This window comes from Dendrobates tinctorius, unplaced genomic scaffold (assembly GCF_039654945.1).
Source record: "Dendrobates tinctorius isolate UK_male_01 unplaced genomic scaffold, ASM3965494v1 ptg000039l, whole genome shotgun sequence".
NCBI lineage: Eukaryota > Metazoa > Chordata > Amphibia > Anura > Dendrobatidae > Dendrobates > Dendrobates tinctorius.
This window is the reverse complement of record NW_027361707.1, coordinates 9,938,690-9,962,643: the sequence shown is the minus strand read 5'-3', so window position 1 is coordinate 9,962,643 and position 23,954 is coordinate 9,938,690. Positions and strand designations below refer to the sequence as shown.

Below are 23,954 nucleotides of genomic sequence, written 5' to 3'. Positions count from 1 at the left end.
ATTAACAAAAATTTCAAAAATTAAAATGGTGGGGTCTGAAACCAGACCCAAGTGCCTCCTACAGACACTAAGCAAAGAACTGGAGAAATCTCAGCCAGCGAGAGGGTGTATACTGCAGGGGAGGAGCTAACTTTTTTTCTGGTTTACTTAGTGTCCTTCTAGTGGCCAGCAGCATAACACCCACTGTCTGTGTCCCCCAATGAGGTGTAGGAGAAATAAAAAAAACAAACAGGTTTGGATTACTCTTAAGGGAAGAGACGAGTCATGGCACATGGTTAACGAGAAGTTGACAGCATTGTTGATCAACAGAGGGCAGGTCTGGGCTCCTTGGGTGGAATAACGAAGGTCTATCTCTCCGTTTTGTCTCTCGCTCTTTCAGCTGTGGCCTCGGCCCATTTCAGAGTGATCTCCCCTTCACACCTATCTTAGTAGGCCACCTCCCCTTTTACCTTCGCTAACACTTTTTGGAAGCCTTGTTAGCATATGTTGATCCATATTGGAAAAAATGGGCAACACTATGGTCCTTTCTAGAACTTGATCACGGCCAATACAGATGGTGGAGAGCATGCGCTATTAACGGCAGTCAGCTACCAGAGTACATGCTCCACTATCCTGCAGCCGCCATGATTTTGTGCCATGGTTATTCTCCCACCTTCTAATACGGTCATGTTGGTACTCCTATGAGTAGACCATTATTTTGTTGGTAACATACTTTTCCAACAGAAAATGACCAGTTTAAGAAAAAGGAAGCCTACCTGAAGTAAATGTCGGTATTTTGTTTTCGGAGCCATCAGCTGAGGTAGTGTTCGGTCCTTCATCTGTGTGCTTATTAATGTCTCTTTTTGTCTTGGTAGTTTCCTCAAACGCTTTAAGTTTGTTGCTGGACTCAGACACAGGACGGTCAATTATAGCTCCCTGGCTGCTTTCGGATGGGACATCTATACTGGAGTGTGAGGCTTTTTCTGTGTCAGATACTTGTGCAGCTACAGGTAAGGCAGCAGTTTCAATGTTGTTTGTAGAAAGAACGTTAACTTTTCTGTCTTCTAGATTTTCTTCTGTCTTTTCTACATCAGACATATGCTGCTTCACTTGCACTGCCCTACTATCTAATATTGTGCTGCTTGCCACACTGTGGCTCCCTGTAAGAGACGCCTGAGACTCCACTGAAGTCCTAGTGTCAAAGTCTCTGGTGCAATGGGATTCTTGGTTAAAATCTTCAAGTTTCTCTACCGCTTTAGCACTAAGTGTAAGAGACAATGGTGCACCATGCCCAGATATAACAGTCTGCACTGATGGGCAAGGAGTACATTCATCTTCTGAAGTTCTATGCAATGAAAACTCTGGTGCAATGCTGACACTTGTAACACTTTCTACTACTACTACTACTTCACTAACTCTTTTTACTTCAGTTTGGGCAACTGCAACTTGTTCTTGACATTTTTGTGGCACTGACTCTTCCTTGCCCTGTTGTTTCTTTACTGTCTTTTCCTCTTCAACCTGTTCCAGCAACTCTGCTTTTTTCTCAACCCGCTCCTCAGCAATTGCCTTTTCCTCAAACTCTTCTTTGGCAACTGCCTCTTCCTCGATTACAGCATCTACCAATTTCTCTTCAACCCTTTCCTGCGCTAATACCTCTTCTTCGACCCTCTCCTGCGGCATTGCCTCTTCCTCGACCAATACCTCTCCCTTAGCCTCTTTCTCCGCCAATGTCTCTTCCTCAAGCCCTTCATCCACCAATGCGTCTTCCTCAACCCTTTCCTTCACCAATGCCTCTTCCTCAACCCCTTTCTCCGACAATGCCTCTTCCTCAACCCTTTCCTTGGCCAATGCCTCTTCCTCAACCCCTTTCTCCGCCAATGCCTCTGCCTCAACCCCTTTGTCCACCAATGCATCTTCCTCAACCTCTTCGTCCACCAATGCCTCTTCAACCCTTTCCTGCGACACTTCCTCTTCCTCAACCCCTTCGTCAGTCAATGCCTCTTCTACCCTTTCCTGCGCCAATGCCTCTTCCTCGACCCCTTTCTCTGCCAATGCCTGTTCTTCCATTCCTTTCTCTGCCAATGCCTGTTCTTCCATTCCTTTCTCTGCCAATGCCACTTCTTCGACTTTTTCCTGCGGCACTACATCTTCCTTGACCCCTTCCTCCAATATCTCTTCCTCGAACTTTTCCTGCACAAATGCCCCTTCCTTAACCCCTTTGTCCACCAAAGCCATCCGCTCCATCATTCCTTCCTCCATCAATGCCTCATCCTCGACCCTTTCTTGTTCTAATGTCTCCTCTTCAACAGTTTCCTGCGGCAAAGCCTCCAACAATGCCTCTTCCTCTACCTTTTCCTGTGCCAATGCCTCCTCGTCAATCTTATCCTGCGGCACAGCCTCTTCCTCGACCCCTAACACCACCAATGCCTCTTCCTCAACACTTTCCTGCGCTAATGCCTCCTCTTCAACCTTTTCCTGCGGCACCATCTCTTCCTTAATCCCTTTGTCCAACAATGCCTCCTCCTTCTCCCCTTCATTCGCCAATGCCGCCTGCTCCATCATCCCTTCCTCCGCCAATGCTGCCTGCTCCATCAATGCCTCACCCTCGAACTTTTCCTCTGCCAATTCCTTCTCCTGAACATCTTCCTCCGTCAATGCCTTCTCTTTGACTCCTTCCTCCATCAATGCCGCTTCATCACTTGCTTCATCCATTGCCTCTTCCACAACCCTTTCCTCCTCCAATGCCTCTTCCACAGCCAGTGTTTCTTCCTCAACCCCCTCGTCCATCACTACTTCTTCCTTGATGCCTTCCTCTGCCAATGCTTCTTCCTTAACACTGTCCACTATCTTTTGCTTGATTCTTTTCTCCACCACTAACTCTTTCTTGACTATTTCATCCTCTACTGCTTCTTCAACCAATTCCTGCGTTATTGTCTCCTCTTTCACCATTGCCTCTTCTACAATTTGTACTTCCTCAACCAATTTTTCCACAACTGCCTCTTCAACCTGGTTTTCCTCAACTGGCTTATTTATGGCTCGCTCTTCCTCAAACGGTTCTTCTGTAACTGTTGCCTGTACCCGTTCTGTCACCATTTCCTCACTCAACTGTTCCTCGACTTCCTGAAATTGTTTTTCTGCCGCTTTCTCTTCAACCCATTCCTCCACTACTGTCTCTTCATCTACTCGTTCCTTCAAAAATGCTTCTTCCTCAAGCCGTACTGCTGCCTCTTGCTCAACCATGTGGTTTGTGACATTCAATGGGACCTCTGCAGTATGCATCAAAAGACTGGAATTATGATCCACAGTAATTGAAAATGAAGAATCTTCGCTTGCAGTGCCAGTACTTGTGACAAACCCTTCCCCTTCTTCTTCATCTTCTTTAGCTCCAGTACTTGTGATGGCGCTTTCGTCATCCTCTGTAGTGACTCTGGAGTCTATGCTTGCAGCTCTACTTATGATATTGCTGCTCTCAGTGCTTTCCGTAGCACAGCATGCACTATTTTCTTGCTTTACACCCTCAATTTCTTCAGAAATACCAGTACTTGTAACAGCACCTTCACCTTCTTCCACTACAGGTCTCGATTCTTCATGCTCAACTACTATAGCAATATCGTCAAACTGTGCATCCTCAGCAGCGGCATCTCTCTCGGGATCTTCAGTGTCCCGGTTATCAGCAGACGCCTCAGACTCTTGATGTTCAGTTATATCAAGATCACTTGTATGAGAGACAGCCTCTTCTTCAACAGGACAATAAACCGAAATATTGCCTATATCCAAGGTGACTGTTTTATCAGCACAAGTAACATGACCATAAGCTTCTGAACTGTCCCTACTACCAGGTGACACTATTGCTCCAGTACCAGCACTAGTTACCACACCATCAGTTTCCCTATCTCCAACCTGCCTAGATACAATACAGATGTGTTTTTGTTCTTCAGAGCTTGCACTGCTCACAGCATCTTCCTTTTCATAGCTTACATCATTTTCTCCATCATCGGAGTATGCCTCAATTATTCCTGGATCAATATTTGCATCTACCCCTGAAAGACGATCTACAATATCTTCTGCAGTACCAGAAATAACAATGCTGCTGTGGTTATCTGCAAAGCTTGATTCTACTGACATGTCTAAGGTGACACAGATGCTTTCATTGCCTACAGCTTCGTCATTTTCCCCAAGATCGTTTTCTCTTTCCGTGCTTGAGGATGTTGTCGCATCGTCAACAGGCCTGTTGATTGATGCTTCGGCTTGGATTTCTTTGACTAGGCCATCACTGAAGCTTGAAGAACTGGCAGCTTCGTCATTTTTGCATGGATCCAAAGCCTGTACCTCTTCTTCTAAACTGCTACCCATGATGTAATCTGAGGATGTGGCATTATTATCATTATCAAAAGAAGATTCCAGGGCGTTACTAGAACTGGCAGCTGTAGCTTCACTATTCACATCATGATCCATAATCGCACCAGAACCATTGCTAATAGTTGTGGATGTGGTGGAATAAGTATTGTCAGAAACACAAGCGCAAGTTTTATCATCTTCTATGCTGCTATCCATCATGTCGCTTGATGTTGCCGTCTGGTCATTGGCCTTATCTGCACTTTCTGCATTCTCTTTAGTCCTATTTGCAGCCACTGTGCTTGACGATGCAGGAATTTCATCATTTCTTACTGCGTCTTCCGTGCCCATGTCTAAAACATCGGAAGATGTTGCAGTACCTGTACCTAAGTCTGTAGTACATCTTATGATTAAATCCTCTTCTGTACTGCTGTCCATTGCGACACTTGACGATGCGGCAGGCTGAGTATTCGTGTACAGATGTAAAATGATGCCATTTCTAGTTGAGTTGCTGGATGAAGTTGCTGTCGTATCGGTACTATTTCCAGGAGATGATCTGTCAAAGTGATCGGTGCTGAGGTTCATGGCGATACTTGAAGATGCCGTAGCTTCTGTGTTTTCTGAGGTTATTATGGCTGGGTGATTTGTAATACTTTGTCTAAAATAGCTTGAAGATGATGCCGCCTCCTCAGTAGAAGTTTGTGTTAAAAGCAAAGGATCTCTGCTGCTTGAAGATGCTGTATTGTTCTTACTCTTTTTCAAGTATTTGCTGCTTTGACCTCTTCCAGTGCTAGAACAACTCGAGGTGTTTCCAGAGTACAGGTTGCTGCCGATGGACGCTTCAGTACTGCTGTCCATGGCTAGATCAGATGAATTTCCCGGATATTCCTTAGGAGTTCCAGAGGAGATAAAGTTTGTACATGTGTCATTCATGCCATCTCGCTCTGTGCTTGACGTGGCTCCCGTATTTTTGCTCTCCTCGGCATTACCAAATATATAGTTATTAGGAAGACTACTAGAAGAACTTGCTGCGTTGTCACTCTCTCTTTCTAAAGAGTCATCAGTCATGCTGTTATCCGTTAAATTACTAGACGACGCTGCAACATGTTCGCTATCAATTTCGGACGAAACCAGAGAGACCTCAAAGTTCAAACCCCTACTGCTGTCAATCACACTACTTGAAGAGGTGGCCGTGTGCCTTTCTGATATCCCAAGACCACCATCAATTTCGGCTGTGATGATAGAAGAGGTTGCCGCTTGTGTAGTTATATTTTCGGAATTGGCAAGCACGCAGTAACTTTCTGAAGAGGTTGCTATATTCACAATGGCACTTCTGAGGCCCTCTGTGGTGTCAGAAGACGTCGCTGGGTGGGTGTTGTTAAGCGATTCTGCATTGTTGGATGAAGAGGCTGCATTCTCCGGAGTACTTTCTGAAGAGTCTCTGGTAGCACTGGATGTTGCAGGCTTAAAGGTAATGATACTCACTTGCTGTGGAAGAATATTATTGGTGCTTTGAGAACAAGTTTCTGAACTTTCGGTATTGTCATGGAACAAGTTTCTATCGGTGCTTGAAGTAGTGGTGGCATCTTCAAAGCTATTTTCTGATAACATTGTGAAATCTCCATCATCTTCGACAAAGTTACCGTCTGCAGAAGCCGAAGAAGTATATCCCCTGCTTGTATCAAGATTTACAGTGTCCATGTCTATGCTACATTTATCGGCGGTAACGCCTAATGCAATATTTGACGACGTGGCAGTGTCATCACTAAGAAGCCTTAATTCATTGGTAGTGTCTATAACAGAGCTGGAAGAAGTGGCAGCATCTTCACATTCAGTTTCCTTTACACTCTGATTATCAATCTCAAAATGCACAGAGGTATTGCTACCGACCTGTCCCAGACTTGTTTCCATAAGGCTACTTCCAACATTTCTTTCTGTACAAGTCACGCTCACAAAACCAGCACCTCTTCCAACAACTGCAGAGCAGTCTTCTGCGGAGTTAGATCTCTCAAAATGTTCCATCTCGTATGTGTGATTTTCTATAGCAGAAGCTTCCCTTTCTAAACTATTTCCAGTGACTAGGTTATCATGCTCCACAGAATCAATCTGAACTGGGATACTTCCAGTTTCTTTTTTGTTCGCTTCTTTTGTGCATTTTCCATCTTCTTCAGCAAGGTCACTAGTTGAAATCTCCCCGTCATTGGAATCGGTAATTTCAGAGTATACTCCATCAGGAGAAGAACTGGAATTATCAATATTACTGGGTTCTGAGGCAAATTCACTCGGCCCCTGAGCAGAATCTTCTAGCTCTCTGGGTTGCAAGGGACCTCTGCCGAAAATCTCGTAGAAGGAATTACTCAACTTCATGGCAAGAATTCCTGTATTGCTCTCATTGTGGATAGCAACAGCATTTTGTGAATGTTGCATGCTCAATTTATTACGCTCACTGCAGTTTGATGCATATGCGTCCTTCTCAACATTTGCAGTTCTAATCAGTAGTGAAGCTGTAGTATCCTTGAAGGCACTTCCGCTATCCTTTGCATCACTGCTTGCATGTTTTACCTTGGATTTCAGAGTAATAGATTTCTTTGAGGTAGTAGCCTCAGCAAATGAATGAAGGCTTGCATTAGCAAGGTTGGATATAGATTCTGCAGACTCAATATTTCTCCTTTCTGCGCTTTCTACATTTAATCTTCCAGGCTTTTTGTCCTCTCGAGGTCGTGCCACATCTTTTGACTCCCCGGTTATGGTAAGACTTTGAGAGTCACTTTGACTTTCTGATTTATTTCCCTTTTTGGTACTGACACCTTTAAAACTTTCACTTTTATGCTCAGAGCCAGATTTCTTACTTGATTTCCGATCTGAGCTGCTTGCACGGTCTTGGGTTCTTTTGTCCGCTAGATACTTAGGGAATCTTTCCTCTGTTTTGACACTTTCACTTTTTCGACGCTCATCTTTATGACTGTGCTTCGATCTAGAGGCTTCGGTATATTTCTTATCCGACTTCAGAGTGTCGCGGTCCTTGCTGTCCAACCGAGCTCTCTCCTTCGATTTATCGCTATGTTTGGACTTCTGACCAGCATCTTTGGCAGCATTGCTGGAATTCTGAGCAATGGCATTTTCCCTTCGCTCATCTTCTTTATCTTCAGATTTCGATCTGTGATACTTCTCGGTTGATTTTTCTCTTTCACTCTTTTGATTTGCCTCTTCATGGTCACTAGGTTTAGGCGATTTACTACTGCTTTTAAACTTCGCCTTGGCTTGACTCTTCTCTTCAGAAGAGCCGTGTATTTTCTTTCTGTCTTTAATACTTTCTTCTTGCCTTGAGTTATCAGAATTGGCAGAGTCCACTTCATTTTTCTCATCAGCTAAAGGCTTGGGTTTCTTCTCTGATGAACTATGTGACCATTTAAGCTCTCTGTGTTGTCGGGAATCACTACCTGATCGCTTATTCCGGTTCTCAGGTCTGGACTTTTCGGTGGACTGATGTCTCTCTCTTTTACTGCTGTCAACTTTGTCAATATGATCAGATCTCTCATCTTTGCTGGATAAAGACAACTTTCCGTCAGCCTTTTGCTTATTTTTCCGGTCAGTTCGCTCTTCGGAGCTGGATTTACTTTGACTGTGTTTACTTGGCTGTTCTTCATCTTTTGAAGTTCTCTTAGATTTTTGAGAATCCGAGTCATCAGTTGTTTGTCTATGTAAACTGTCCAACTTATGTCTGTGTTTCGAGGCTGAACGCTCCTCTGAGTAAGTCCTTTCACGTTCACCTTTAAAAGACTTCAGCTCCTTCCTTGGCATGCTCTTGGCATTCTGCGAATCTCCATCGTCACCATCCCTTTTTGAATGCTTTTCAGGTCTGCTTACGTTTTTAGACTTGGGATAATCTTCAGGAGCAGAATCTAATCGCTCCATGTGTTTCCGAGTATCTGAGGTTTCAACGTCTTGCGTCTTTTCTAAAAAGGTTTTTTTCTTGAATTCCTTTTCTCCTCTGGAATCGTTTTTACTTTGCTCTGTAGATTCTAGGAGCTTCCTTGATGCTTTGTTAGGGTCACTCCTTGTAGTATTTGACTTGGGCTCCCTCGTGGATGAGGAAGATCTGTCCAGTGACTAGCAAGATAAGAAAAATAAATCAGTTTTATTAAAACAAATCAATCATTTCATGTTATAAACCAGTAGAGCAGCAAACAAAGGGAACCAGTCAGCTTGCTCTATATAAAACAAGTAGGTAATCTGGCTGAATAGACACTAGCCCACCAATAAAAACAATACCTTTTTAGTAGCCATCTCTGACATGCCAGTCATGAGTAGTTTAGCATACAAGCAATATGTAAAATCAGGCTGGAAGTGCATGTGGGCGGCAATCCATTTGGACATTATTTTAAAGTTGATTTCCACACACACTTAAAAAAAAAAAAAAAACCAACAACAAAACATGGATTTTTGTGTACTCACTGTAAAATCCTTTTCTTCGAGCCACTCATTGGGGGACACAGGATCAAGGGTGTTATGCTGCTGCCACAAAAAGATAGCTCCTCCTCTGCAGTATAAACCACACACACTGGCTCCAGTCGAACCAGTTCCATGACAAAGCAGTAGGAAAACAAGAATATATGAGAGCATACCAAGGTCAAACCAAAGAACATACTGAATCCGTCAGGCCAACAGTCGGTGCTGTGTCCCCCAAATGAGTGGCTCGGAGAAAAGGATTTTAAGGTGAGTACACAAAAATCCATATTTCTCCTTCGCCTCATTGGGGGACACAGGACCATGGGAAGTGCTAAAGCAGTCCCTGGGTGGGGAACCGACAGGACAGACCAAACCTCATACACTAGCCGCCTAGCGATGCGTTACCGCCGCCTGCAAGATTCGTCTTCAAAGGCTCACATCTGCTGAGGCCTGAGTGTGAATGTTATAGTGCTTCGAGAAGGTGTGCAGACTGGACCAAGTCGCATCCTTGCAAACCTGTTCCGCTGACACCTGGTGTCGAATGGCCCAGGAGGCCCCCACCAAATGAGTGGTTTGTGCCTTAATCCCCGCTGGGGTAGGCTTGCCTCTGACATGGTAAGACTCTTGAATAAGCAAGCGAATCCATCTGGTTATTGTGGACTTGGGCTACTTTCAGATTTGTGTTCGGAGGCACAGCGCAGGGCCGCCGCTAAGCTCCGCCCCCGGCTGCGCCTCCTCCGGTCAGCTCCTCCTTTGATCGCATGACACTGCATGTGAACAGCGTACCCTATAGTTAGTGTTGGGTACGCTGGCAGTGCGCTGGGACGATTTTTCCGACGCTTGCGCCCTTTTGGTGCTGCACTGAGCGCACAAAAACGCACTGTGCTGCATTTTGTGCGCTCGGCACAGCGCCAAAAGGGCGCAAGCACCGGCAAAATCAGCCCAGCACACCCAACGCTAACTATAGGGTACGCTGATCGCATGCAGTGTCATGCGAGCAGAAGAGGAACTGACCGAAGGAGGCGCGGAGCTTAGCGGCGGCCTTGCGTTCCGCCTCCGAACGCAAATCTGAAAGTAGCCTTAGAAGCGGCAAGTCCCTTCCGGTGACCCACAGGAAGAACAAATAAGGAGTCTGTCTTCCGAAAAGATGCAGTCAGTGAGACGAATCGTATGAGAGCCCTCACCAGGTCCAAAGTGTGAAGGGCCCTCTCAAAACGGTGTATTGGTGTCAGACAGAACGAGGGCAAGACAATGTCCTTGTTAAGGAAGGAAGACACCACCTTGGGAAAGAAAGATGGAGACGGCCTGAGAACCACCTTGTCCTGGTGAAAAATTAGGAAAGGAGCTCGACAGGACAGGGCGGCTAACTCCGATACCCGCCTGACTGATGTCACCACGACAAGAAAGGCAACCTTTCATGAGAGGTGAGTGAGAGAGACATCCTGCAGCGGTTCAAAGGGAAACCCCTGTAGAACACCCAGGACCAGGTTAAGATCCCAGGTATCCAACGGCATTCTATAGGGGGGTACCAAATGGGAGACCCCCTGAATAAAAGTCTTCACCTGCAGTGTGGAAACGATCCTGTGCTGGAACAAAACAGACAAGGCAGAAATCTGACCTTTGAGGGAACTAAGCGCTAGTCCCGAGTCCAGACAAGCCTGATGGAACTTCAGAATGGACAGAATGGAGAAAGCGAGATGAGAACGACCACGGTCCCTGCACCATGCGAAAAAATGATTTCCAGGTAAGGTGATATATGCGCACGGATGCAGGGTTCCGGACACTATTCATGGTGGAAACCATTTCGTGGGAGAACCCAGCTTGGGTTAGGACCCAGGATTCAGCGGCCATGCCGTTAAACACAGGGCAGCCGAGCTTTGGTGGCAAATCGGGCCCTGGGGGAGCAAATCTGGTCAATCCGGTAGTCGCCAGGGAACGTAGACGACGAGCTGCACCAACTTGTATCACACCCGGCGCGGCTAGTCCGGAGTGACTAGGATCACTGGAATTCCTTCCGTCTTGATCTTCCTGATGATACTCGGGGGCAATGGAAGCGGGGGAAACACGATGACGACCGGATAATGCCATGAGTCATTGAGCCATGAATCTATGAGACCTGGCTCCCTTAGATCTGGATTGCTTGGGACGGTTCTTCCACGACTGGTTGGATTTATACAAAACCAGGGGGTCCTGTCCCCACAGGAGGAACGCACCGATCCGGAAGAGGTGGTTGTATTGAACCAAACGGGATTGCTGCAAAAAGGATCGGAAACACGTCTGCTGTTGCCGATGAAAAGGTAGTCTAGTCCTCTGCTGGGGGAGGAATTTACCTTTTCCTCCTGTGGCATCCAAGATGAGGTGATCCAGCTTCTCTCTAAATAAACGACCACTCTGGTAAGGCAGAGACGTTAGGGACTTTTTGGACGCAGAGTCCGCTTGCCATTCCCTGAGCCACAGTGCCCGTCTAATGGAGATGGCTTTTGAGGCTGCTAGAGCGGCAGAGTTAGGGGTCGGTCACTATCCTGAATGGTTCTGGTCAGGGTGTCTGACCAAGATTCCATAGCTTTAGCTACTCACGATGCAGCGAAGAGAGAGAGAGAGAGAGAGAGAGAGAGAGAGAGAGAGAGAGAGAGAGAGAGAGAGAGAGAGAGCCGAGCCCGAAGCTTCAAAAACTGAATGGGCAAGATTCTCTGATGGTCCGTTGGGGTCTTTAATGGAAGAACCATCTGGCAAGGATAGGAGGGTTTTGGTGGACAGGTGTGATACAGGTGGATCAACTGGAGGGGGATTCAGCCCATTCCTTCTACAGTTCCGACGAAAATGGGTATCTAGTCTCAAGCTGCTTCTGACCTGCGAAGCGTTAGTTTAGCTGCATAGGGAGCGACCGAACAATGTCCTGAAATTCGGGATGGTTGGAAAAAATCCTATGAGATAGCTTGGTCTTCTTGAAGGACACCGCGTGATCCGAGACGGAATTGGAGTCCTCGTCAATTTTCAAATTCTGGCTGACGGCCCCAATGAGACTCTCCACCGTTGCCTGAAAATCAGGTGAATCTAGATTAAGCAGCATATCGGACTCAGGGTCCTGATTACTGCAAACACCGGGTGAGGGGGAGCGGAAAACTGAGCTCACGGATACCAAGCCATGAGAAGGGCTGGGAAACATGCTATGCACCCATTTCTTAGATGCCTGTGGAGTTTTGATTGAGAACAGACCCTGCTGGTCGACGGATCCTGTGAGGTAGAGGTACCTTCTAAGATAGGTAGACAAATGCCCTGACCCGTGGCGGGATCCTGGAGGGACTCAATTGCTTTAGTAAGAGTAGCCATTGGCTAGTACAGTGACAAAGCCCACTCAGGGTGACTAGGTACACTGGGTTCGGTGGCGGCGGAGGGCTCCTGAGCACAATCGGGATCACAGGCCTTGCAGGTTGGCGAACGCTCTCCCTGTGGCAACGCAGTCTGGCAGGTGGTAAATGAGGTGAAAAACACTTTTGTTAGCCTTCTTGGATGTCTTACAGAGTGACATGGTGTACCCCAGAATGTCCCTGATTCTGCTGATATGCTCCAAAAGGGAAGAGACGGGCTAATGAGTATCTGGCACAGCACAGAGGTCTTACTCCGGTCCTGTGGCCTAGAGTAGGCGGTCCTCCCGATGCACTGTATTCCTCTGAAGTGCAGGCAGGCTATACGTGTAGGGAGCTCGCCTGTGGGTGAAAATGTCCGCTGTACCACAGAATGTCCGGAATTGCAGAGGGACCGTGAGATATAGTGAAGTGGTGTGACCAGAATCCACGTGTGGAGAGGCAGTCGAAAGTAAAGATAGCCACCGAGAATCCAAAGGGGGGGGGGGGTAGAAGTCTCGTTGTGTGCAAGACGCGCCAAGACGAGGGTGGAGGTGCCGTGGCAATGTCAAAATGGGAGGAGCTCCGGGTCACGGCCGAGAATAGGCCTGAGCCTAAATTTTGGACTCCGGCCGGAACTCGCCAGGGGGAGAGAATGCTATGGGGGATAGCGCTTACAGCGTTGCAGGAGCCTTCCGCCGGTGTCGTCGTACTATGCCGGCTGCTGTACCATGTCCCGGACCCACATTTACCAGCGGTGTGCGCCTGGTATGGAACCGCCACAGTGCAGGACCCAGACTGCTTGCATGTCAGCTGTAGCTTGGACGGTGCAGGGAACCCTCCATCCACCATCCCTTTATCAGAGAGGTGGAGCGGGACCGTCCGCCTTCCTTCCATCGCCACTGTTCATCAGTGGTGATGCAGTGGGGGCCGCAGACACCATAAGAGCCTCTGGACATCCAAGGGGTTAATTCCACCAGGATGGGACAGAGCTGGTGGTCCGGCTGTAATAAGCTTGGCAGCAGAGGGGGTTACATGAAGGCGACATTTCATGTTCCCATCTGCTGTATGTGTGGGGAGAGCGGTGCCCTGAAGGGACCCGTCCCCCCTGAAAAAAAGGTCTCAGGCTTGCTGTAGAAAACGAAGCAGGAAGGGGTACGTGGAGGCAACACTCCACGTTCCCGCCTGTTGTAGGTTTGGGGAGAGCAAAGCCCTTAAGGGATCTGTCGCCCCCAGTAATCCTTTGAAGAATGTTGAGGATAAAAATAAAATAAGAAAGCTATAGGTGTGGTCTGAAGATCAGAGCACATGTGCCTCCTACTGACACTAAGCTTGAACTGGTTCGACTGGAGCCAGTGTGTGTGGTTTATACTGCAGAGGAGGAGCTATCTTTTTGTGCCTACTTAGTGTTAGCAGCATAACACCCATGGGTCCTGTGTCCCCCAATGAAGCGAAGGAGAAAAAATGCTGTCTTCATGAATAAACTCCTCTAAGTTGTTCTCATGTTCAGGATCATTGCGAGCAGATGTTAGCAAGCGTAATGTGCGAATACTGCCTTAAGGTAATTTTCTTCTTATTTATCATCTACTTATGCCTTCATCTATTAGTATCCCATCCATCTTTCACCCCATCTACCTCATTAGACTTTTGAGTGTCTCTTGAGTCTTCATCATGAAGTTCGCTTTTTATCTTCAGACTGCTAGTAAGATCAGTTCTGTAAAAAATAAAACAAAGTAAAAAAATAAATAAATCAAAATACAGAACTGACAAAAATTACTTGTGTTCCTTAATAGCTGTTTATCAGGAAACAAGGATGCTAACAATCTTACCTCAGCTCACTCTTCTTTTTTCTGCTCATTGCAACTTTTTTTTCTAGAAACATTTGCTCTTTAAGCACTTCTTTTAAGCTGCTAGGCTTGAGACCTTTGGACGGCTTATCGGGAGCACTTGTTCCTCCTACAATTTATAGAAAATCATATTTTACATGTATAAATCACTTAGAAACCTAATTATCATTCTGCAACATCTTAAAGGGGTAATCCCACGATGCCTACGGGTGCATATGGGTGTCACAAGTCTCATTTCGTACACCCTTCTTTCTCCCAGACTAAAGTGGATCCAGAATGCCATCCATCTGAATGGTCAGCACGTAATGCTATATTTCCCTGTACAGAACATGTGTGGCTCGCTCAGATATCCCCAGAAAATGGCAAAGAAAATCCAGATCTGTGGAGTTCAACTGATACTTCTATCTCATCTTTTAGGAAGCACTCCCATCCAAGTTTTTATCCTCTTAATATATTGCAGTCATCATATTATACAGCACTGTATTTACAATTGCTCGTTTTGCCTTTCTACCCAGTTAATTCTTCTCTTTTCTCTGTTCTATGGAAAATAGGGATTTTGTACTCACCGTAAAATCCTTTTCTCCGAACCAATCGTTGGGGTACATAGACCGTGGGTGTTACCCTGCTGGTCACTAGGAGGACACTAAGTAAACCAGAAAAAAAAAAGTTAGCTCCTCCCCTGCAGTATATACCCTCTCGCTGGCTGAGATTTCTCCAGTTCGGTGAAAAAAAGCAGTAGGAGCATAAGCAGTCAACAATAACCATAACTATGTCAAAACCTACGAATGCTACAGTGAGCCAATAGGCTAAACAGGGTGGGTGCTGTGTCCCCCAATGATTGGCTTGGAGAAAAGGATTTTACGGTGAGTACACAACAATCCCTATTTCTCCTACGCCTCATTGGGGGACACAGAGACAGTGGGATGTCCTAAAGCAGTCCCTGGGTGGGGAGCATACATCTGCTAATACCCCATGTACCACTGAGTCAACACTGAGGTACTGCCGATTGCAGGATGCGTCTGCCAAGAGCTGCATCCGCAGAGGCTTGAGAATGAATTAGACAATGTTGGTAAAGGTATGCAGGCTAGATCAAGTCACAGCCTGGCGGATAGGCCTGAGAATGGATTTGGTAATGTTTTGTAAAAGTATCCTTGCAAACTTGTTCTGCCGAGGCCTGGTGCCAAATGGCCCAAGAGGCACCCACTCACCGGGTAGAGTGCGCCTTAATCCCCGCTGGGACAGGCGCGTTCCTGACACGGTAGGATTCCTGAATTGCCAAGCGAATCCACCTGGCTAGCGTTGCTTTTGATGCGGCTAGACCCTTCCTATGCCCCTCTGGAAGTATGAACAGGGCATCTGACTTGTGGAAGGGAGCCGTCCGCGAGATGTACCGTCTCAGCGCCCTGACCACATCCAGGGTGTGGAGGGCCTTCTCAATGCGATGGACTGGCGCCGGACAAAAGGAAGGCAAAACAATTTCCTCGTTGAGATGGAAAGAGGAGACGACCTTGGGCAGGAAGGACGGGGACGTCCTGAGAACTACTTTTTTCTGACGAAAATTCAGGAATGGAGAACGACAGGACAGGGCTGCCAATTCCGAAACTCGTCTGATTGACATAATTGCCACTAGAAAAGACCACCTTCCAAGAGAGGACGGTCAGTGACACATTCTGCAGTGGATCGAAAGGAGCCTCCTGTAAAGGCCCCGAGAACCAGGTTAAGATCCCATGATTCCAATGGCCTTCTATAAGGATGCATCACATGGGAAACTCCCTGAATAAACGTCTTGACCTGAAGTTTGGTGGCAATTCTGCATTGGAAAAACACTGACAAGGCCGAAATTTGGCCCTTGAGCGAGCTAAGCGCGAGGCCCAATTTTAATCCGGATTGAAGGAATTCCAATATGGCCGGAATGGAAAACACTAGAGGTGATCGACCATGATCCTTGCACCACGAAAAGAAGGTTTTCCAGGTGCGGTGATAGATGCACATGGACACAGGCTTCCTAACACTAATCAGTGGAAATCACGTCGTGAGAGAACCAAGGCTGTGCTAAAATCCAGGATTCAACGGCTACGCCGTCAAAGACAGGGCCCCGGAGATTTGGTGGTAAATCTGGCCCTGCGAGAGTAGATCCACGTGATCTGGAAGTCGCCAGGGGACGTCGGCAACTAGTTGTATTAGTTCTGCATACCATGCTCGGCTAATCTGGCGCAACTAGATCACTGGTACTCCCTCCGCTCTGAGAGAGGCCACTCTCCCGAGGCAATGCCTTGGCGACTGAGAAAATCTGCCGCCCAATTTTCTACGCCCGGTATGTGGATTGCTGAGATGGGCGAATGGTTGGCTCGGCCCAATGGAGGATGTGACTCACTTCGTTCAAGGCCATCCTGCTCCGGGTACCTCCCTGGTGGTTGATATACGCTACAGCCGTGGCGGTGTTGGATTGGATCCTGATGGGGTGACCTACGAGGAGATGGTGGAAACTCCGTAGAGCTAATCTGATCGCTCGTATCTCCAAAATGTTGATGGGGAGACGTGACTCTCGGGTTGACCAACGACCCTGTGCCGTGTGGTGACGAAAGACCCCAGCCGAGAAGACTTGCGTAGGTGGTTACTACCAACCATCTTACTGGGAGAAAAGACCTCCCTTGATTCAGGGAGGACCTCAGTGTCCACCACCTGATGGCTTGCCTGACCCACAGGGACAGAAGGATCCGATGGTCCAGTGAGAATGGGTTCTTGTGCCAAGCTAACAGCAACGTATGTTGTAAGGGACAGAGGTGGAGCTGTGCAAATGGAACAGCTTCCATCGCTACCACACTCTTTCCGAGAACGCTCATGCTGAAACGAATGGAGTCAGAAACCGGTCGGGAAAGAGTCCGCGCTGCCTGTTGTAAGGCTTGGGTTTTTTCTGAAGGGAAAATGACCAACCTGCGGGAAGTGTCCAGGATCATTCCTAAAAAGGAAATCTGCTGAGCCGGTTTTGGGAGTGACTTTTCGAAGTTTATCTTCCACCCCAGGCGAGAAAGTGTATTTACTGTTATATCCACGGATTCCTCGCAGGCTGGAAGGGACGGACCCATGATGAGCAGGTCGTCCAGATACGGTAACACCACCACTCCCCGAGAGTGGAGAATGGCCATGACCTTGGTAAAGACCCTGGGGGCGGTGGCGAGTCCGAAGGGCAAGGCAACAAACTGGAAGTGATCCTCGTGAATTGCAAAACGCAGGGACTGCTGGTGGGATGGTCAGATCAGAATGTGAAGGAAAGCGTCCTTGATGTCGATGGATGCTAGGAACTTTCCTTTTTCCACGGAAGCGTCAACTGAGCGGAGAGATTCTAATCGGAATTGCCGTACCTTGACAAATTGATTTATCAGTTTGAGATCCAGAATGGGTCGCATCGTCCAGTCCTTTTATGGGACTACGAAAAGGTTTCATAAAATCCCCTGAACCTTTCGAGAAGAGGGACCGGAAAAAAAGACTCCGTCCCTTAGCAGAGCCTGAACAGCCCGAAGGAAGGCTCTTGTCTTTTTCTTGGGGGGAGAGGAAAGGAAAAACACGAGTTGGAGGGGGAGAAGAAAATTCTATTTTGTATCCGGAGGACACCAGCTCCCTGACCCACTTGTCGTGGACGACCGCGAGCCAGGTGTGGCTGAAGGAAAGTAGGCGACCGCCAATTTTGTCGGTGTCCGCCGGATACCGCAACAAGTCATTGGGTAAATCTATGAGATCTGGCTCCCCTAGATCCAGAAGCCCTAGGCCTGGGTTTCCAAGAGCGGTTAGGTCTGTATGAGACCTGGGAGCCTCTGTCTCCGTGCGGGGACTGACCTGATCCAGAAGAGAAGGTAGAGGAGGACCAACCGGAATTGTTGTGAAAAGATCGAAAACGCGTCGGCTGTTGGTTGCGAAACGGCCGAACAGCCCTTTTGTTGAGGAAGGAATTTTAGATGTGGCATCCACCCGCGGACCCATAGGGCTCTTATAATGGAGATCGCATTAGCGGCATATTTGAGCCGCACAATTGGCGGCATCAAAAGAAGCGTCTACTACAAATTCGCTGCGTGAATTATCTGCCTGGCAACAGTGGTTGCCTCCGGAGGAAGATGGATGCCCTGGAAGGAAGTAATCAAGACTTCTGCCCAAGCAGCCACTGCCTTAGTGACCCAAATTGCCGCAAACGATGGAAAAAAAAAGGTGCTCCTGAAGCTTCAAAAACTGAACGGGCAAGGTAGTCAATTTGACAATCGGACAGGTTTCTGACTGAGGAACCCTCAGAAACAGATATAAGCGTTTTAGAAGCAAGACGCAATACAGGAGAGTCCACCAGAGGGGACTGTAACCAATCCTTCATTAGGTCTGGATCAAAAGGGCATTTAGCCTGAGTAGACTTTTGCCCTGTGAACCGCTTATGTGGACGATCCCTATGTTTCTGGACTATTTCCTTAAAGTCCGGATGGCTGGTAAATAACCTGTGTACATGCTTGGTTTTCTTAAATAAGATAGGATGTGCTGGAGCGGGAATATTTTCCTCATCCAACTTCAGAATCCTGTTGACTGATTCTATAAGAGAATCAAGCGACTCTTGATCAGTTGAGGGGTTCTGAGGGGCTGACGTGTCAGATTCGAATTCAGAGTCGTGCTCGCTGTGAACCTCAGGAAAGGGAGAGCGAGAGACAGGAGTCGCAGATGCTGAGGCGCGATCGTGACTAGGGGACGCGTCATGGGTCCGCTTTCAAGAGACCTGACCATCCCTTGAACGAGTACGGCCCCTGCTGGTGGATGGTTCCCGGCCGACGCCAGAGCCCTTCTCGGGAGGTAAGGACGCTTTCTGACTTTAAGAGTCCTCCCGGAGGGAGAATACAGCCTGGGTCAGAGACTCCACCGACCGTGACAGGGACGCAGCCCACTCAGGGGTACTAAACGCAGGAGGCCTGTCACCAGCGGCGGTGAGGGGCGTTTGAGCGCAGGTCGGGGCGCAGTCCGTGCATAACGGATTAGTATGTGCACTGGGTAAGGCAGACTTGCAAGAGGTACACATGGTAAAAAAATGCAGTGTGCTTCTTAGCAGCCCATTTAGCCTCCTTAGATGGAGACATAGCGATCCTGAAACGGTTAATGGCAGAGTCTGTCTGCAGCTGCATGGAATGTGCCAGGAATGGGTTAAGCTTTAATCTGAGGGCAGATGCAGCTTACCCACGGTCCTGTGCTATGTCCCCTAGGAGAAAAGCGGTGGCCCTGAGGTGTCACCCACTATCCGGCTGTCCAGCGCAGGCATAGCGCTCCTGAAAGGGTTAATGGTAGCTGAGGTAAAAGACATGGCCCCCCGAGATTAGAATTGCGCGTCTCGTAAGTAATGAGAGGCGCCAAGAGTAGGGGGCGGTGACGACGTTAGCGCGGGCGGCGCTATTCAAATTGCAGCCTAGTAGGCAGGAAAAGCCGGGGACTAAATTTTTGGCCTACCCGCGGTAGGCGCCGGGGGCGGGGAGGGGGCGTCATTCAAATTGCGGCCTAGTAGGCCAGAAAAGCCGGGGGCTAAATCTTTGGCCTACCCGAGCGCGGGGGGGGGCGCGATGGTGCGCCAGTGCACCGCCGCTGACGCTAAGTCAGCGCTTGTCCCGGGGGCCAGGACCCGACCCCATACCTCCACTCCGGTGCTTGGCAGGCCGCGCTGTCCAGGGCCATCCATGCAGGTCTTCTCATCCTCCTAGCTGATGATGCAGAGCTGGAGGAGTTCTTAAAGGGGTATGCTTTATCGATCCTCCCTATGGCAGGGGGATGGCGAGCTATGGGGCTGTTTCAGGGCATTCGGAAGCGCTGTTCCAGTCTTCTCCATTGCACTCCATGCGCTTGCCCTCGTATCCGTGGATTACCGGGACCGTAAAGATCATCGCCAGAGGAATCAGCCCCAATCGTCGCAGGAAAGTGTACGTGAAGGGTTACTCCACGTGCTTGCCTGTTGTTGGTTCGGGGGAGAGCGGACCGTAGAAAGGAACCGTCGCCCCCTTCACTCTGTTAATTAAAAATAAAAAATTTACAGAAAAATCAAAAATAAAATAAAAACGGTGGGGTCTGAAACCAGACCCAAGTGCCACCTACAGACACTAAGCAAAGAACCGGAGAAATCTCAGCCAGCGAGAGGGTGTATACTGCAGGGGAGGAGCTAACTTTTTTCTGGTTTACTTAAAGTGTCCTCCTAGTGGCCAGCAGCATAACACCCACTGTCTCTGTGTCCACCAATGAGGCGTAGGAGAAAACAGTAAGTCTCTCGTCCAAGCATTTATCATTCCCCTCTTCATCTCCTGACCGACCTGCCTCTTCCTCCCCCCAGCCAGGGACTTATGCAGTGACTCATGACTTGTGCAGAGAAAATTGATCTCCTGTTTCTACATAGAGCTTAGAGCTAGTCAGTTTTTATTCATGGGATGTCAGACATAATGGAAAAATGTTGGGTAGAAAATCAAAATGAGCAAGTACACAGCGCTATATGATTGAAATTATAAAGAGATTTAAAATGAACTGCATTTTTCGGACTATAAGATGCAATTTTTTCCGTTTGGCGCACGTCGGCGCAGTGCCAAAAGGGCGCATGTGCCGGCAAAAGCATACCAGCGCACGGCCTGCATACCCAACACTAAATATAGGGGAAACAGGTCGCATGCAGCGTCATGAGCCCATAGGAGAAGCTGACCGGAGGGGGCGCGGCAGGGGGGCGGAGCTTAGCGGCAGCCGTGCGCCTCATAACGCAAGTGTGAAAGTAGCCTAAAAGGGTTAATTCCAGCATCAAAAAGTAAATGGAGCCGTTGAAGTCAAGTCTACTTGGTGCCTTGCTGCAACATAAGCGCCATTGGCAGGTATCGGTAGCTGTGGTGTCACTTGGCCACGCTCACATCCCGATATAGGAAGGAGTATTGCCAAAATAACCCTATAAGAAACAATCCGAGTACAATTCTACCACGTATCAAGTAATGTCAGCTCAATACATAAATAAGCATCTAATTCATATCTACATACCGTATATTGAAGTGTAAAGAACAAAGAATGATAAATAACGATAAATGCAGGAAAACCTGACACATTAGTGAATGCCGTATGACAAATCGGTAATAATTCCCAAATCTGACCCTTAAAGAGCTTTTCCCATCTCCAATATACTATCTCAGTTTGTAGTAGGAAGAATTATAATATTAGCAAATATATCAAATTAAAAATGTAATATACAGTGTGTCCGTAAAGTCAAGGTGCACTTTTGACCAGTCACAGGAAAGTAAACAAGTATACCAAGATCCCCAGATCTGACACCCTTAAACTTTTACTTTTGGGGTTATGTGAAGCAACATGTGTACATTGAACGTATCAACGACATTAATCACTTAAAACAGAGAATCACAGCAGTTATTCACGCTGTTACACCAGACGTCCTTACTGGTGTGTGGCAAGAACTTCACTATCGTTTGGATGTGTGTAGGGCAACAAATGGAGCCACATTGAACTGCACTGAATAGGTATGAAACTGGGAGAGTTTTTTCTTGGTTTCCAGTGACTGGTCAAAAGTTACTTTACGGACACACTGTAGTTCTTCTGATTCCCTATGTTTCTTACCCTGTGTGCAGGGCATTGCAGTAGTTTAGGTATCCATGGCTATGACCACTAACTCTCACTATATGAGTGGTCGTAGTCATGGGTATCTAAGCTACTGCAATGCCCTGCAAACGGAGTAAGCGGCATAGCTAATCAGAAGAACTATACTAGATTTCTAATTAGAGGTATTTGCTAATATTTTTAGTACACCTAGTACAGATTGGTATAGGATTCTGGAGATGGGAATACCCCCCCCCCTTAGGCTTCATTTTACATCCACGACACATGGTCAGATTACAAACTGTGATGCGTGGACCAGCCATAGGTCTCATGATCCACACTTCGCAGCCGCGTAGGAATATATCAGGCTCTTGAGTTCGAGTTGAGAGTCTTTGCATCGGGGACTTGGACTATGTTTCACGGATGTTTGAATGAGGGTTTACAGTGGAGAAGAAGACCCACTAATAACTTGGCTACTAGGTGACTGAACAGAAAATTTGGGCTCAAAGCACAAATTAAAAAAATAAAAAAAAAGCCTGTGGATGGTTCTGTTCATCTCTCCGCAGAACTGCAGTGAGAATCTATAGGATTAAAAATACTTAAAATTACTAAGTTCATAAAAAAAAAAGTAAAAATGTATTAAAAAAATGTATAGTTTGTACTGAATAAAGATTTCACAATCTAATATTATAATGGGTACGGAAAGTATTCAGACCCCTTTAAAATTTTTCACTCTGTTTCATTGCAGCCATTTGGTAAATTCAAAAAAGTTCATTTTTTTTCTCATTAAACCCCCTTATCCCCCAGAGCTTTTTTCAGTTTTGCGTTTTCGTTTTTCGCTCCCCTCCTTCCCAGAGTCATAACTTTTTTATTTTTCCATCAATATGGCAATATGAAGGCTTATTTTTTGCGGGACGAGTTGTACTTTTGAATGACACCATTGGTTTTACCATGTCGTGTACTAGAAAACAGGAAACCAAAATCCAAGTGCGGTGAAATATCAAAAATAGTGCAATCACGCACTTGTTTTTTGTTTGGCTTTTTTGCTAGGTTCACTAAATGCTAACACTGACCTGCCATTATGATTCTCCAGGTCATTACGAGTTCATAGACACCAAACACGTCTAGGTTCTTTTTTATCTAAGTGGTGAAAAAAAATTCCAAAGTTTGCTAAATAAAAATTGTGCCATGTTCCGATACCCGTAGTGTCTCCATTCTTCATGATCTTGGGTTGGGTGAGGGATTATTTTTTGCATGCAGGGGTGACGTTTTTAATTACACCATTTTGGTGCAGACACGATCTTTTGATCACCCATTATTTCATTTTAGCCAAAACAAAACGTAATTCCGGCGTTTTGAATCTTTTTCTTGCTACGCCATTCAGCTATCGGGTTAATACTTTTTTTAGTGATAGATCGGGCGATTCTGAACGCGGCAATACCGAATGTGTATGTTTGATTCTATTTTTGTTTTATTTTGAATGGGGCGAAAAAGGGGTGATTTGAACTTTTATAATTTTTTTTATATTTTTAAACCCATTCGCCTCATTGGGGGGCACAGGACCATGGGTGTTATGCTGCTGCCACTAGGAGGTTGACACTAAGTTAATACAAAAAGTTAGCTCCTCCTCTGCAGTATACACCCCAAGTTCTTGCTTAGTGTCCGTAGGAGGCACACGGGTCTGGTTTTTAGATCAAAAGTAATTTTATTTTATTTTTTTAATTTTAACTTTTTGATTTTTACTTTTTCCAAGGACAAATGGGGCAACGAACCCTTTCAAGTTTCCGATCTCCCCGAACCATCAACAGGCGAGCACGGGAAGTGTCACCTCCCCATATCCTCTCCTGCGACGTGGGATGCCATGCCTGGGCTGCTTTTTAGAGGCGACAGGTCCCTTAAAGTGCACCGATCTCCCCACTTCCTTACGGACGAGCACATGGAGTGTCATCTCCATGTATCCTCTTCCGCAGCCAGGCCTAATGCCGGACATTAGCCCTGTCCCTTCCTAGGAGATTTAACCCCTTGGATGTACAGAGGCCCCTTTTTTGGCATCTGTGCAGCCCCCACTCCTCCTGGCGGCGGCAGCGCTCCCTGCTGCTTCTGGCACTGGCCAGCGCCGATAAATTTAGCCCCCCCCCACTTAGGTCTTCTGTAGGTCGCATCCCTTAACCCTGCCCTCGTGATGAAACGTTCCTGAGACTCCACCCACTCTTCTGGTGCCTCTCGTACAGGACGAGAAGCTCCTTTCTTAATCTCATTGGCCATCTTCCCTCATCCCTCGGACCCTCCGGACTCACACAGGCATCCGGCAGCGGCCACTATCACATTTTGCAGGGAACATCACCACTACTCCCCGGGAGCTGAAGTGCCAGAAGGAACCAGGACACAGGACCTGGGAAAGGAAGCGCTGCTCTAT

General features: G+C 47.2%; 1 protein-coding gene across 2 annotated transcripts in view; it reads right to left on the bottom strand.

The window, feature by feature from the left end:
* BOD1L1 (biorientation of chromosomes in cell division 1 like 1) overlaps positions 1–23,954 on the bottom strand; it is a 107,059-nt gene that overhangs the window by 41,528 nt on the left and 41,577 nt on the right. For both annotated transcript variants that reach the window (XM_073574469.1, XM_073574468.1), the window contains exons 8-10: positions 13,937–14,063; positions 13,743–13,821; positions 756–8,424 (exon numbers count right to left, since the gene is read on the bottom strand). In XM_073574469.1, the coding sequence (XP_073430570.1) occupies positions 756–8,424; positions 13,743–13,821; positions 13,937–14,063 (7,875 nt within the window). The remainder of the gene's footprint in view (positions 1–755; positions 8,425–13,742; positions 13,822–13,936; positions 14,064–23,954) is intronic.